At 31.0% G+C, this 16,226-nt stretch overlaps 1 protein-coding gene across 1 annotated transcript in view; it reads right to left on the reverse strand.

The window, feature by feature from the left end:
- LOC143201328 (uncharacterized) overlaps window positions 1-13,250 on the reverse strand; it is a 39,061-nt gene extending 25,811 nt beyond the window's left edge. The window contains exon 1 of the mRNA XM_076412325.1: window positions 13,098-13,250. Within this exon, the coding sequence (XP_076268440.1) occupies window positions 13,098-13,118 (21 nt within the window). The 5' untranslated portion in view covers window positions 13,119-13,250. The remainder of the gene's footprint in view (window positions 1-13,097) is intronic.
- Between the last annotated feature and the right edge of the window lie 2,976 nt (window positions 13,251-16,226).

Raw genomic sequence — 16,226 nt, forward strand, 5'->3', positions numbered from 1 at the left:
TATAAAGACACATAATTCCAATAATAATTATTTAATGAAGTCATATTATATAGCCTTTAAAAGGCAAAAATTCATAGAACATCTAGATATAAAGGTGGCGTCCTTCATTTCATTCAATTAGTATTAGCAAAAAGCAAAACACATTAGAACCAAAATAAAACAAATATGCTGGTTAGTCGGAAGATACTCTCAGATTGATCTAAAATCAAAGAGACTGATTTATCAGTCAATCATAAAGCCAATTTGGACCTCCACCATTTGGATTAACACTGTCTGTCGCTATGTAACCAACGAGGAACTGCACGATGACCTAGAATTTAAAGGGATTTGCAAAGTTATCCAAGATTTCGCCTTAAAACACGAACGAATATAAAATCATACTAACGTGGAGGCAATACCACTACCGGACAACGCGCAGGAACTCAGAAGATTGAAGCGAACCAAACCATACGAACTTAATTATCTTTAATTACGTAATTATTATGGTTCTGGTGATTAGTGGTTTGATCTAAATCAAAAAAATTGCTTCACCTGAACACATGAAAAAACCGAAAATACTGATTCCCCATCCTATTATATTTCAAGTCGTGTTTTTATTGAACATACAGTCTATTCCAAGTTTTTTTAGCAATGCGTCATGGATATTTGTGACATCGAAACATTGCAATGTTCCCGCATCAACTCTAAATTTTAGTTTAGTTTAGTTTTGACACACAAGAAAATTATAATCTAAATAAAATAATCGAATAAAAATAGTATATATATCCACAGTTAATTATACCATTATACTAAATTTTAGTGTGGATACTGTGAATAACATCGCTTACAAAATGAAGAATAATACGTTATATTCATCCAATAAAACCCGTCTACATACAAAGTGTATGACCAATCTTCACCATCTTGATATTGGCTCTATTCAAGAACAAATATACGAAATGTATAAGAACAGTAAGTACCAAATATTTTATCGATATAAGAAGAATTTAATAAAATTATTTTAGATAAAATTGTCTGTCTGGAAAGTATACGTAATAGAGTTAGCGACATGTAGCTTTTTGGGAGATGTAAAACACCCTCAGAGAACTTTCAGACATTGCCTTAAAATAATTCAACTTTTAAAGACATAAAATAAGACCAAGAAAGATAGACTATTTGAATTTGTGCGTCTTTATGCAACTTGAATATTTCATAATAGTTCATTGTGGCCCTCTTGGCAAGACAGTAACAAAAAAAGTGTAAAGACAACAAACATTGATGGTGGAATCGTGAACATGTTTAAGACAGATTAGAAGTTAACATTTTAGTGATTGAATTGGACAGTGATTAGGAAAATGAAAGTGACTGAAGGAAACTTTCAGGATACGTGATAGTGCTTTGCAATGCTGGAAATTCCTGAGACAGGGTGATGAGAGTGGAAATAACTGAAGGTATGCATATAATTAATTAAATATAACTCTAAAATATGGTATTGCAGAACATGAAAGATTTGTGTGCACAGATATGTTTGTAATTGTTCAAAATTAAACATGAGCATTAGGTTAGAACGTATGAGGAGAGAATGAATACTAATTGCCTCGTAGATATGGTAAATGCATTAGGATTCAGTGATTAATTTTATAAAGAATGGTGTACACAGATTGTAGCAGAAGAAATAAAATATACAGTGATACCAAGATGACTTGACAAGTAAACACACCATAAGAAACAAAAACTAAACGTAAAACGGTAAATATGCTCTCGAATGAATGTAAAATGCTTTTCTTGGATATGCAATTGTTATACCTGTGTTCTTAAATGTAGTTTTAAGTCCTTCGATAATAGATGTATTAGATGTACTATAATGTTAAAATAAATTATATTTGATAAAATTTCTGTTCAATTATTTTATTTAGATTAGAATTTTCTTGTATGTCAAATCCAAACTGAACTAACACACAGAATTGATGCGGCAACATTGCAATGTTTCGACGTCACAAATGTCCATGACGCACTACCAAAAAAACTTTGACTAGACTATATATAGAACATGGACATCTTATATGAATCGAAACTAGATTAACCACTTTTGTTTTTTAATGGGCGTATAAGCTGAACTGATATAACCGTTATTATATAAAGCAGTATCAATTAATGGAGCAATTAATAAAATTCCTGCTAACATATAACCATTATATCAGAAGATAAATGTTCACAAGGAAAAAATTATGCAATACATCGAGAATTATATATTTAACAGTATTTTTATTAATACCTGTAAATGTAAAGCAATTTCGTAATAATATTATGTATAGGTTTTCAAAGATTTGTACTATTCTGACTCAACCTGCACGGTTTAACTATGTAAATTGAGTTGTATTGTCTTCATTGCCTTTTACTACAGCGAAATGAAAGTACGATCAAAACAACAACGATGTTTTACCAAAAAATCTATATATGCAATAGTTCAATTAATAAAAAATCAGGTCTATACGAATAGTTCGAAATGTTGGATTCGGCTGTTGGTTTACTGGGCCATGTCCTGGAGGAATCCGAGATATGATGCGGCACTTTCACGCTCACCCGACGGGAACTAATCACCGTGGAAGTCCGATGAGCGTTCGCAAGGTTACCGTCGAATTCTTTCGGCGGTTTTTGCGACTCTTGCGACGCTTTCCAACAATAGGAAAAAACCGCTAAATTAATAAGAAACAGGAAATAAATTGATGTTTTGTGTTCGTCTTGACGTTGCTGTCGGTTTTTTTCTGTATTGTGTGGTTTCTCTGTTATATACACAACTCACTTCACACACGAAATGCTCGTTGTTGATCGGAATTCGAGACCTACATTTTAAGAAAAGGCTAAAGTAGTATTCACTACTTAGAATAACTGTAGGTTGATTGATATTTTTCAAATGAATTTGTATTTAGAATGAGAATTTACTAGAAGTTAAATTCTACATTAAATTCTATATTCTACATACACACTTCTCCAGTATTTTGGAGGCATGAACCATCCTAAGCACACTGAATGGATATAAAAAAGTAATCATCAGTGGATACCATGTCAGGTGCAAATGCTAAATGCTCTAAAATACCAACGAGTTGTAACCAGATATTGTAACGAAATAAGGTATAGTAAGAGATGTTAAAACTTCAAAATTTCATTAAAAAAATGTCAAAACTTATTGTGAAGAGTTCATCAGATTTACACTTCGCATTTTCATCCCTATTCAAGATGTATACAATCATCTAATCAGAAATCCACTGAATTATCAATTTAAATCATTATAGCTTCATCAAATCAAAAAAATACAAGAACATTTCATTTTCTACATATATTCTAAGACTCGTTAACTAACCATAAAGAAACTAATTTAGAAAAGGCTAGAAAACTGCTATAATATCTGCTGTTGTAATAGAATATCAGTCCATTACCAGTTAAAGCTGTTCAATCTTTAATCCTAAATATTACCTGAATATTATAAATTTTCAGCTTCAAGCTGCAGCAGCTACTTGCAGCTCCAAATCTTTCTCAAGTGCATGAATATTACAGGTTGTTAAACACATAGATATAGCAATATTTGGAACTATATGTTAAATTAATTATTATAAAAAAAATAACAAAAACAATGTTAATGTTTAATTATCGGTCAAGATCATTCTGTATGCGAGACACTGACATTAATTTATTATGAATTAGTAGTATTTAATAACTTCATAATAACTTCTACTTTATTAACAGTCAATAAATTAAAATTAATTATTATTTTATTAAAAATTAAAAAAAAAAATCTTCTTTATATTATTTGAATTCTTTTGTAAACCTTCAGTAATACTATCAGTTATTTTTAAGGACTGTTCCTAAAATTACAACTGAAATATTTATATAAAAAATTTATTTTAAGTTGAATCATGACTGTTGTTTATGAAAATTAATTATGTAACATTATCTGCAAACCTGTCAAGTGTATCAAACATAACAAGAAATATTATTATAAATAGAGAGTTTATTTAAAATTTTTGGAATTGGTGTTATCTAAACAATAGGTCTAGGAAAACGCAGTAAAAGTTTCGCATTTTTTACATATCGATTGCAGAAAGTAACTCCATTTATATCAAGGTTTACTATTTCGTCTAATTTGAATGTGATATAAGTAATTATTTATTATTAGTAAAAGTATTGATTTTAGATATATTTAGAAATTATTTCTTCACATCATCCAAAATGTAATAATTTACTTTGAAATCATGCAGAGTTTTAAAAGACCTTGTTTGTTTTTGTCTATTAAATGGAATAGTACACAGGTGTCTGTATTACCCTATGAAAAGCAATATAGAAACGGAAGGGAAGTACTAATCCACTCACTATATTGCGAATCCAAAAGTAGGTCAAAAGTATCAATAAACATTAATATCATTGTAAAAAGAATACCCTTAACTATCCAGAAAACCCTTAACTTATGACTTCAGAAACCATAAGACCTACCCTCAGAACCTAACTAATACTAACCAATAGAAAACTAATATACAGGGATAGACAAAATAATATCTACAGTTGACATATACACTATATTTAAATAATAAGAAGGTGCTGAGGCATCATTTGCACCATATATATGAATAAAATATTTTTTCTCATCCTCCAAAATATAATAATTTTCTTTGAAATCTGGATCGAAAGTATTGATAATCTTTAATATTATTGTAAAAAGAATACCCTTAACTATCCAGAAAACCCTCAACTAGGACTTCAAAAATCATCAGATCTACCCTCAGAACCTAACTAATACTAACCAATAGAAAACTGATATACCTGGATAGACAAAATAATATCTACAGTTGACGTATACACAATATTTAATTATTAATTATTAATATGGTGCTAAGGAAACCATTTGCACCATATATATTCATAAAATATTTTTCTCATCCTCCAAGATGTAATAATTTTCTTTGAAATCTTGCAGCCTTTCAAATGAATTTGTTTGATTTTGTTTTATTATCCTATGAGAAGCAATATAGAAACGAAAGGAAATTAGTAATCCACCCATTGTATTACAAATCCAAAAATGGATCGAAAGTATTGGTAATTATTAATATAATTGTAAAAAGAATACCCTTAACCATCCAGAAATCCCTTAACTGTAACTTCAGAAAGTATTGGTAATCATTAATATCATTGTAAAAAGAACATGACCTATGACTCCAGAAATCATAAAATCTACCCTCACCTAACTAATACTAACCAGTAGAAAACTGATATACAGAGGATAGACAAAATACTATCTACAGTTGACATATACAAAATATTTAATTATTAATAAGGCGTTAAAGCACCATTTTCTGTCAAAACAGCTGCAATACTTCGTAAAATAAATTCGTAGAATGTTTGAATAGTTTCCAACGGCATGTTATCTCATTCTTGTACCAAAAGATTGCCACCAATTGCTTAATTGATGTTGGATATGGAAATCCACTCATCAATCAATTATATTATTATGTTGAGGTCTGGCGAAAATGTTTGATGATATTCTGATAGATACACTAAGAGTGAACCTCTTTGGCTGTGTCCATGCGCATAATCATCTTGAAATATGTTACTGATAGAACAAAATGTACTATATAGCGTGTTGCTCAAATTATTTTGTCTATCCCCTGTACATACTTAGTAAATTAACAATTTTTAACGCGTTAAGGATACAAATTATAGCCAAATCAGTAACGAAACAACAGGAAAATGGTATCGAAAATAATAGTCAGCTTTCCTTTTCATTTCTCGTTACGAATCCGTACCTTTCTTGTTATGCAACAAGAATACTGAACGGAATTGAATCGGTATTAACTGGGTACGTTATAAAAGAATGAGTTCGCATAAGAGTAACTGGAAGCGATCGTTTTAATACATAATGAGAAGGAAAATGTTTTCATCCTGACTGATTACGCGGATATTGATTACGTAGAGCCAGTATTGAACCGTATCGAAAGAGAAATCAGCCGGATCCTTACGTAAAACTTCTTGAAATCTTGATTACAACAATAATAAACTAAATCTTCAATATTAAATGAAAACATAGACATGAAATCCTTGTGTTGTATCGCGTTTGAGCTGCTGTCTTGACATGATGCACAAATTGCAAGAAACAAATATAAACAACATATTTTATGATAGATATTACGTTACATGAGAAAATTTAATCAGGATACTGAAATAATTCATGCCATTTTACCAGGTAAAGAATAAAATGAACGTAGACTAATAACTTTTGTTTGTATATATTTCTGTGATATTAAATATATATGATGGTATATGTGAATGTTACATATACCCCTACAACAAACATGTGAATATGTCTTTTTAATCTGCCAAAACAACATTTTATTGTAAAAATATTTACATTTACACATATTTACATTTTCTAACACTATATTCACTATTAAACTAACAGATATAACAGAAGTTTAAATCGGTATATGGTTGGACTATGTTATATCGCACATCTGCCAGAAGTATTCACCACAATAACACATGATAATCCAATAATACACTAACAATTTATATATTTATCAAGATTAGGCCACAAGCATTAGGCAATAAACTGCAAAACTAAGTTAAGATAACAGGATATAGATAAATACCAACAAGCATATCCAAAAAGAAACTAAAAAAGTGAAACTTCGATGTATCTGATAAAATACACTTTAGAAGATATACCACCTTATCTGCCCTATCTGCCTCCAAACATTTATGCTTCTTGGAGGAATATAAAGGAAATTTGGAGAAAGGTAAGATAAAATTGTAAATACTAACATAAACAATAAACAATCAAGAACAGGATAAGGTTTTTTTTAATTTTTACAAGTATTATTTGTTATAAATGACTGGCTTACAAGTTCAATCAGTCTTAATTAAATAAATAACATTATGTTTCAATGTATTTCTTCAATAATGGCTTTTTAAAGGCTATCAATTTTTCAACATACGCATCAACGAGATTATGCTACAGTAAGTATATTGAGTATGTAAGAAATTAATCAAGTGTATTTAATTAGAAATATTGAAGAAACTACTGTATAGCCAGAGTTGTACCCCATCCAATGTCGTTTTTGTTCGAATACTACAAAACATTCTTAATGGTGCATAGTTGGTACCAAGATAACATTGTAAAAATGTGTGGTTTAAATTTTCTCCAGGATATCTACACGGTTTTACCAGAAAAACTTACAAAATGTCAGTCATGAAAATAACAGTGAACTCACATCATTACATCCAATATATTGACTACTTCAGTTAGTAAATTCGTTTTAATGTCAATATGTAGTTCATCAGAGGTAAATGTTAATCAGAAAACTCAGGAATATGTCCACTGACGAATAACTATTTCAAATTGTTACTCGGTAAATATAAATTAAATGTGTGTGTTATAGAATTTAATTTTTTAGAGATAGGCTATCAGATGGTAAAAAAACCATGGTCATATATAATCTCCTTATCATTGTACACTTAGCGTACCAAATTGATATGGGGAAAGGCAAAGAATTATTGTTATAGATATGCTACCCGAGAGGGTTAACAATGAAGAATCGTTTAGTCCTGTGGAAAGAAGCAACAACGATACTCTACCCTACTAACTCTTCTACAGGTGGCGTGAAAGAGTTAATTGTAAATATAATAAAACAATAACTACTGTGGCAAACTATAGATAAGATGTATATATTAAATGTACTATAATGTTAGTATAAATTATTGTTATTATTATTTGGTAACATTTTTGTTTCATTATTTTATTTACATTAGAATGTTGATATATGTTAAAGAAAATATTAATTAAAAGTCAAAGTTGACGCGACAATATGGCGATGTTGTGGCGTCATAAATGATTAAAATGAGTGCGTTCACTGTTATTTTAGACAATATTGTCAAGAACTATATTGGTTAGTACTTAAAATACATTACAACAGATACACTTTGTAGAACAAGGGCAAAACCAAACTTAAATTTTGTCAACCCAATCAAATATGAAAAGTATGTCGCAAAGCAGTCAATTTTTGACACCTCTGAACACTAAAGAAAATACAAAAATGACAAATACAATACCATTCGTATAATGTTGAAAGTACGACAATGTTATCCTTCTATGGACAAGAATAATTTTGGATAGCATTGCAAATGCGTCGAAGAGATCTCGATGCCACCAAATCGCGAACATTTTTTCCTCTTTGTCCGACGGCGCAGCGAAAGTAAAACCATAGGAAAGTGGCGATTTTCCTTTCTGTGTCGAGAACTCGGCTTTCTGTCGCGCGTAATTAAATCTAGCCGGCCTAGCGTTCGTTTTTTTCCTACTTATCTGGCCAAGCGGCGAAGAAATCGACAGATGACACACACTCAAAGCCTCCTCGATCGTCATAAAATAAAAATTAACATTTATATTGGGTTCTTTGGCTTATATATATATATATATATATATATATTTCGAAATTTGCTGCGATGCAGGCGGTGTTGAAATCGTTCTTGAATTGGCGGCTTCTACGTAGTAAATGCACCTTTTTCTGTTTCCTATAACGAAACCGAAATGTTTTCCTCTGCAGTTTTATTTTTCTCAATGCCAATAGGTGATTCAGTTCAATCGGTTGCCGGTTTAGACTGGCAATTAAATTTAATTATAACCAATTGATACGGGTGATGTAAGAGATGCGAATATGCAAGGAGAATAATATTACAAACCTAGTAATTTTCCTTAGCATTTTTTGACATGAGAAATGTGAGAAGTAGAACAAAAGGGAGTAATACGCTTCTTTTCGTAAAATAAAATAGTTTTTAAAATTTAAATAAAAGTGTTTGTTATTTTAAATCCTTCACATTTCATATTTTATATGTGTTAGGGTATTTTCCGGCTTCTCCTCCCCGTTGAGTTCGCAGAAGACATCTTATAGTCAATTAATTCATATATAGAAGCCGCCTTGTTAGCTACAATGATCAAGAAAACAGGATACTCTTGCCGCTGCGATAGTCGCATGTTAATTAAAAGTTTTGATTGCTTGTAAAACAGTCCGTACAGTCGAACTAAGAATAAGTATGTACAAATATGCCAAAATATGCCAGTAATCATGCTAGCTAAGACCGGTTTTCTTATTGGATATTGGGATTAAACCTGAAGATCCTAGTTAGGAACCCATGTCAAAAAATAAGTTAAGCAATTAAAAACACCAATGTTTGAAAATAATTTGAAATGTTAGAAGTATAATTAGTATTACTGTAGTCCTAAGTATTTTTTGTAATAATAAACTACTAAACATTTTAATTAAAAGTTCTTAGTTTATTATTTCTAATATCTACAAAAAATCGTTACCATTAAAAAAAAGAAATGATTTCAATATTGTAAATCAATACGTTTTCTTTCTATAATATCTTCTTGTTACAATTTTTATTTAATATTAATGAACATTAAATTAGTTAAATGTTATTATTAGACTAGCGACCCGCCCCGGCTTCGCACGGGTGCAATGCTGATACTAAATTAAATACACTACAGAAAAAATATGAACGTTGTATATAAAAACATATCGGCCCGCTCCGACTTTGCACGGGCATAAAATATATATGCCTATGTCACTCAATGAAAACATGATTAAAATCGATCCAGTATTTTTGGTTCATTCATTACTGCCCTTGGCCTGCACGCATTAAATTTGGAGTAAAACAATTCCTCTTCCCCTATACTTACTATGAAGATTTCCTGCTATCTTTAGAATATCTAAATTCATACAATTTTTATTACATTACACATTTTTAAACGCAAATTTTAAATTTGTAATATCTCCGAAAATATTTGTTTAATTTACATGCTGTAAGGAACCATATTGATCTATATTAATTGCACACTGTATTTAAGGTACTTAATTCGATAAGGATTAATGCCGTATTGCTTAAAATAGCTTCGTAAATAAGCCATTTTCTCACGTAAAAAGTAAACAATAAAAATGGTTAATGTGGGTTATCCCTAAAAGATAAACATATACCATCGCGGACTTTTTGTAGACCTTTTTATGGTGTACAATACTGTAGTACATTAATTTGATCTAACTCGTAGGGTTAGGCAGCGTTTTTGCTAATTGCTAAATAAGCCTAAAAAAATAGGTTAATTTACGACATCACGTTAGAAACCTCTAAAATTAGCAATGTTGCCTTAGTATATTATGCATGTATTATACATACAAACCTTCCTCTTGAATCACTCTATCTATTGAAAAAAACCGCATCAAAATCCGTTGCGTAGTTTTAAAGATTTAAGCGCACATAGGAATACAGGGACAGAAAAGGCGACTTTGTTTTATACTATGTAGTGATGCTTATTCCAATTCCCTTTTCTCTGTACGGTTTCATGAATAGCTTTTTCGCCGATGTGATGCATTTTATTGATATTATTATGATGAATTATATTGGCATTACACCATCACCAGTACTATTTTTCCCACTCTTTTATGTTTTAATTATTTTTAAATTATTTCTATTTTGTGTCTACTTATTTCTATGCATTTTGAGATAATAACAGATAAACATGTAGATAAGTTGATATTCAATAATTAATTAAGATGAAAACAAAAATACTAAACGTTTAAAGAAATATTTAATTAATAATAAATAATAATTAATAGAATAGTTTTTAACGAAATGTTGAATTAATAATTAAAATAAATCTTAAAGCGAAATATTCTATAGTTAAGCTTTTTTTCACGATTTTAAAATCTCCTTTGTCCCTTGAGCCTTTCCACCTTAATTGATGATTTGATTGAAATAATTTTTCTTGCTTAAATTTCGCAGTTTTATTTGTAATTAACCCAAACATCTGCATCCCAGCAAGAATCAAATCCACCAACGATTTAATACTGACCTACCATACATACATAAGACTTCACAATGCCAAACCATCGATCAATATTTAATATTTTTAAATATAATATATTCTTATCTATTTAATTCAGTGAAGGTATGAGTCATGTGACTTCTTTATGTTAAAAAATCTTTGATATTAAATACGTAAAAACATTTTCGAATCTTTAAGAAGAATTTTAACTTTAACCAAATAATGAACCTGTATTTTCTTTCCGTATATCTGAATTAATTTTATACTTTTGTTATGGTTAAGTAAATAATATTTAAAATTGGTTTGTGTACATGTTAAAAAAATTATATATTGTTTAATTATTATCAATATTAAGTTATAATTTGTTTATTAAATTGTTAGAGTCTCCATTTACCAACTACAGTTTATCTGGACTGGGCCTACTGCTTAACGTGGGAACGTAGAACCACGATCCATATCCAGCCTGGTTATTGGTTTGACTTGGTATCATTTTTCTTGTCAGATCTTTCAGACTCGCTTTCTGGGCAACCATAATTATAAACAATCAGAAACATAAATTTAGATCCATGTCCAAGCAGGATTCGAACTCGCGACTGTCGCGCGTGGGAGGACCGGCCAATGTTATAATTCCACAACAAAAAAAAGATAAATATTTACTAAACATGTTCTATTAGCATTTGAACAGATTCAGAATATTATTAATTAATAATCAATAAATTTAAAAACATCGGCCAATATAATTGTGAATTCTTAAATAACATTATATTTTGACAAACTCTGTAATGTGTAAATGTAATGATATAGATTAAATGTTATTAAATATAAATAATAATCAAGTAGTGATTATATAGCCACAAACTTTATATGTCCAGTATTCTATGTCAACGTATTTTTTGGTCTACATTAAAAAAAAACAATTATAAAATTCGGATTCGTCAGTTGCAATTACAAATAAAAATATTAATATAATTAGATGTAACAAATCTAATTAAAAAACAAGGCAAATTTAAGAAATAGAGGTTTACATTTTTTTTTCCTTGTCAAATTTTCCGGACTTGCTTTTTGGACAACTATAATTATAAACAATCGCAAACATAAATTAAGATCCATGTCCGAGCAGGATTCGAACCCGCCACTATCGCAATAGTGGGAGGACCGGCCAATGTTATAATTAAAAAATCGCTAAAAACCAAATCCACCACAAAAAAAGGATAAATATTTACTAAACATGTTCTAGTACCATTTGGACAGATTCAGAATATTATTAATTAATAATCAGTAAATATAACAACATCCAACAGAAGAAGTAAAAGCATCGGCCAATATAATTAAGAATTCGTAAATAACACTATATTTTGACACACTTTGTAATGTGCAAATATAATGATATAAATTAAAACTTTAAAAATTAAGAGTAAATAATAATTAAGTAGTGATTATATAGCCAGAAACTTTATATGTCCAGTATTGTATATCAACGTATTTTGTATATTTTTGGTCTACATTAAAAAAAACAATAATAAAATAATAAAATTCGGATTCGTCAGTGGCAATTACAAATATAAAAATTAATATAATTAGATGTAACAAATATAAAACAAGGCAAACTTAAGAAATAGAGGTTTATATCTTATATATATATATATATATATATATATATATATATATATATATATATATATATATATATATATATAATGCAAGGACAAAAAAATGTTCATTTTTATATTTGCCTTGGTATAAATACAAGAGCTACATGAATACTAGATATCAATCGTAATCTAAAATATTTATTTTTTATCAACAATGTTAATTAAAAATCTGTCGTTGGTCTAATCGAACTCTCGAAGGTTACACACACAAAATTATTTAAAATCGAAATCGTTCCAAAAAAATGATTTACTTGCCCGTAAATTAATAAAAAAATATGTGAAAGTCGAACAGGAATTTTTTTACGCCAAGAAAAATATGGTTGTGCAATGGAACTATGGTTATGGATTATTATAACAACTTTATTTGGATCGAAAAATAAGAAATAACCAGTAGGAAGTAATTTTTAAAATAAAAATTAAACCGAAAAAAAGTTGGTACCCCCTTAACAACGTTACGGTCCGTAGTCGTTTTAACAACTTCCTAATTCTTCTAGAAACCCAACTTTCCAATTAAGGAGCTCTAATATAATTGGCGGCCGAAGAAAGTGACGCAGTTACGCAAAATAAAGGAAAAAGGTAGACTGAAATCGATCGGTACTCACCGTAATCTTCATCTTCATCATGCTTCCCCGCTGCCGATCGAATATGTGTATCGCGAACTACCCTACGGCGCTTGATCACTAGATAGAGTACCGGCTAGTCAGTTAAATCGCGGTGATAGTACTTCAGTGTCCGGCGTTAGAACGCTCGCCGGCCTTTATAACCTCCGTGCAGCAGTGGGGTGGTACCTGGGGGGTCCTGAGTCAGATCGGGACGACATGGGGTCAAGTACGACGTAGTCCCGCGGAGATTTTTCGAGTTTTCGGTGGAAAATGGACGAGGAGCGCGTGCCGATCCACAAGACTGAATGGACGGGCGACATTTTCACTTTCGATGCGATGCGCCGGGATGTTCGAGTTGAGCAACGGCCATGTCCATATGGATTCGCAATAATTATTAGTTTAATTTAATAAAGGCTTACGAAAGACGACTTTCTTTAATTGCAAACAAAGCGGTTCTTGCTTTAACAACGCCTGGCGTTACGAGTTGTACTGATTAATTATTTGGTGTGCGAAAAAGTATATTTAATATAACAAGTCATTGTTTAATTCTTTAATATAATTTACATTACATATATTTAAAAATTATTACCATTGACTAAGATATTTTTATCACAAAATTAATGGTATCACAGGAAAAGGATTAAAAAACGTTTTAAATTATTTTAACTAATACCAGTGTTATTTGGTGTGTTAATAGAATAATAAGAAAATCCCCATCACCATTAAGATGAGTGCTAACCAAAAGTGCGAATAAGAGCAAACCAAAACAAACATTCGCTCTTGTTCAAAGATGTTTGCTTGTGCTCGCTCGCCATGCGTCCAAACCAATGGAAATATGTTCGCACTCGCAATTGATCCGCAATTTACAACAAGCAAGCGAAACAAGCAATTAAATAAAATTAACAAAATGAGTACGGCTGATCAAGATCGTGATTTAATCTGTGCAAGTGCGGCATTTCTCGTAATTCACGATTTATTGAAGCGTGAAAAACGAAAAAAAAGCGACGTGGACAAGCAACTTTATTTAGGAGCAAATACATATATAGTGGGACTCGTTTACTGAAGGAGTTCTGTAAGGAAGGAAGATTCTGGCATATTTAATAATTTCTCTAGAATGTCAACAGAATATCCCAGATATTTACTGCAACTTCTTTTAATTACCAGAAACATTTTGGTTTAATGCTGACAAAACTGAGTAGGCCGCAGTAATTCGATGATCCTCTCTTGTTTTCTGTTTTTTTGGGAATTTCTTTAAGAGATGCAAATGGTTTCTGTTGAGATTTCTGCGCATAATTTTTATTTTTGGATCTCGGACCAATACTGTCATCATTTTCTCCACAGGAACTTTGCTGAGATTCACTGTTGATTAATACATTCTTGTTCTCCTCTTGATTGTTAGGCTGGTCAATATCAATATTGCGTAATTCATCATCTTCTATGGGCTCATATGCCTATAACAATCGAATGAAAAAACACTGATGAAATATTGGTATTTAGTTTTTTTCAATTGCCACAAACTGAAGATAACTGTGTGGGATCCATAGATGGGAAACATATATTAATACAAGCAGGTGAGGTGTCGTTAGAAATACAGTCTTGTTTAAAAAAGTACAAGAAGATACTTCCAAATTACCAAGCAAACCTTTACCAAATATAGTAATACATTCATGTATTAACACTTAATTTAATTTATAATAACACGAAAGACGAAACAAAGGTTTTACTCACCCCATCATCAGGCCTTATCCAGCTTCCGTATCCCGTGTTTGCCTTGGTTTATTTTTATCATTTAGGAAGAGCAAACTACTAAATGCAAACCATTTTGTGTTGTATACTTCATTTGTGCCCATTCCTGAAGTGGTAATGAGCTTTTGTTTCGCGCTTCTAAATAACGCTAATAAAGACTGGATTATTTTCTTAATTTCAGAGCTGTCAGTCACGGAAGTCTCCGCTAATTCTTCCCAGCCATTCTCTTTTCGATTCATATTTTTATTATAAAAGTCAGTCGAGTTCCATGAAACAGGCCGTTCTCTGTATCCTTCTATTAATTGCAAAACTGTACAATTTGACCATTGCATGTTGTGTACAACCTAAATTACCTTGAAACACGTGGAAAGAACGCTATCTTTCTTTGATGTAGCGACATCGACTCGATCATTTACGAACGCGAGCAAACAAGAATTCGCTCAAACAAACATGATCGTAGAGCGACGATTTGCTCTTGTCCGCTCATGCTCGCTCCTTTGGTTAGTACACCCCCTTAGAAAAAGTACTACTTCTCAACCAACACAACACTAAATCTTACCACAGTTGACAATCCCTATTTGCTTAGATCCCATTCTACGATCTTGGTCCATGTCTTGGAACCTATTTACTGTATCTTCCATCCGAAAGGTCGATTTTGCCACAGAACTCTGTGACAAATTCGTTCATTCAGACAGACATTTCCGAACCTTCCAAGGCTGCGTCTCCGAATGTATTCCTCAAATGTGCACTGATTATCGCATTTCAACGAATGTAGCAACACAATTGGTTTAAACATCGCATTTCAGAAACCTCAAGCTTACAGATGTCAGAATGTAATAGTGTCCAAGTCTCGGAGCCACACAGAAGGAATGGCAAGGTAAACGTTCGAAAGAAATGGATTTTAGTAAAGAAGACTATAATAAAAATAAATTGCATTATTCAAAATATTTGTATTCATGTTTATATTATTAAGTTGTGTATTAGAATCAAATATTTTGAGGTCAATAGTTCTGATAAAGTACGCAGCTGTTTATTTTCCTCCATTGCAGTGTTTAATTTATGTACTCTCCAAACACCCTTATTCATACCGTATGTATTTGAATGCTTCATTATACTATATATATTTAAAAATATCGAAAAGAATAATTTGGCAGTATCAGAGTGAAAAGTTTTTTGTATAAATATTTGCCAGTCATTCAGTAATATGCATATTCCGGCTTGGCTGACGCAGTCGTCAAGGCAACAGGACGGTCCTCCTACTGTTGCGATAATCTCGAGTTTGAATCCTGCTGACATATGGTTGTAAATTTATATTTGTGATTGTCAATCGAAATGGAAAATCCATTAAGGAAAATAATGATCCCAGTCACGCTAGTACTCAGG

This window comes from Rhynchophorus ferrugineus, unplaced genomic scaffold (genome assembly GCF_030347505.1).
Source record: "Rhynchophorus ferrugineus isolate W39M unplaced genomic scaffold, kcgeb_rfMv2 rfM1, whole genome shotgun sequence".
Taxonomy (NCBI): Eukaryota; Metazoa; Arthropoda; class Insecta; order Coleoptera; family Curculionidae; genus Rhynchophorus; species Rhynchophorus ferrugineus.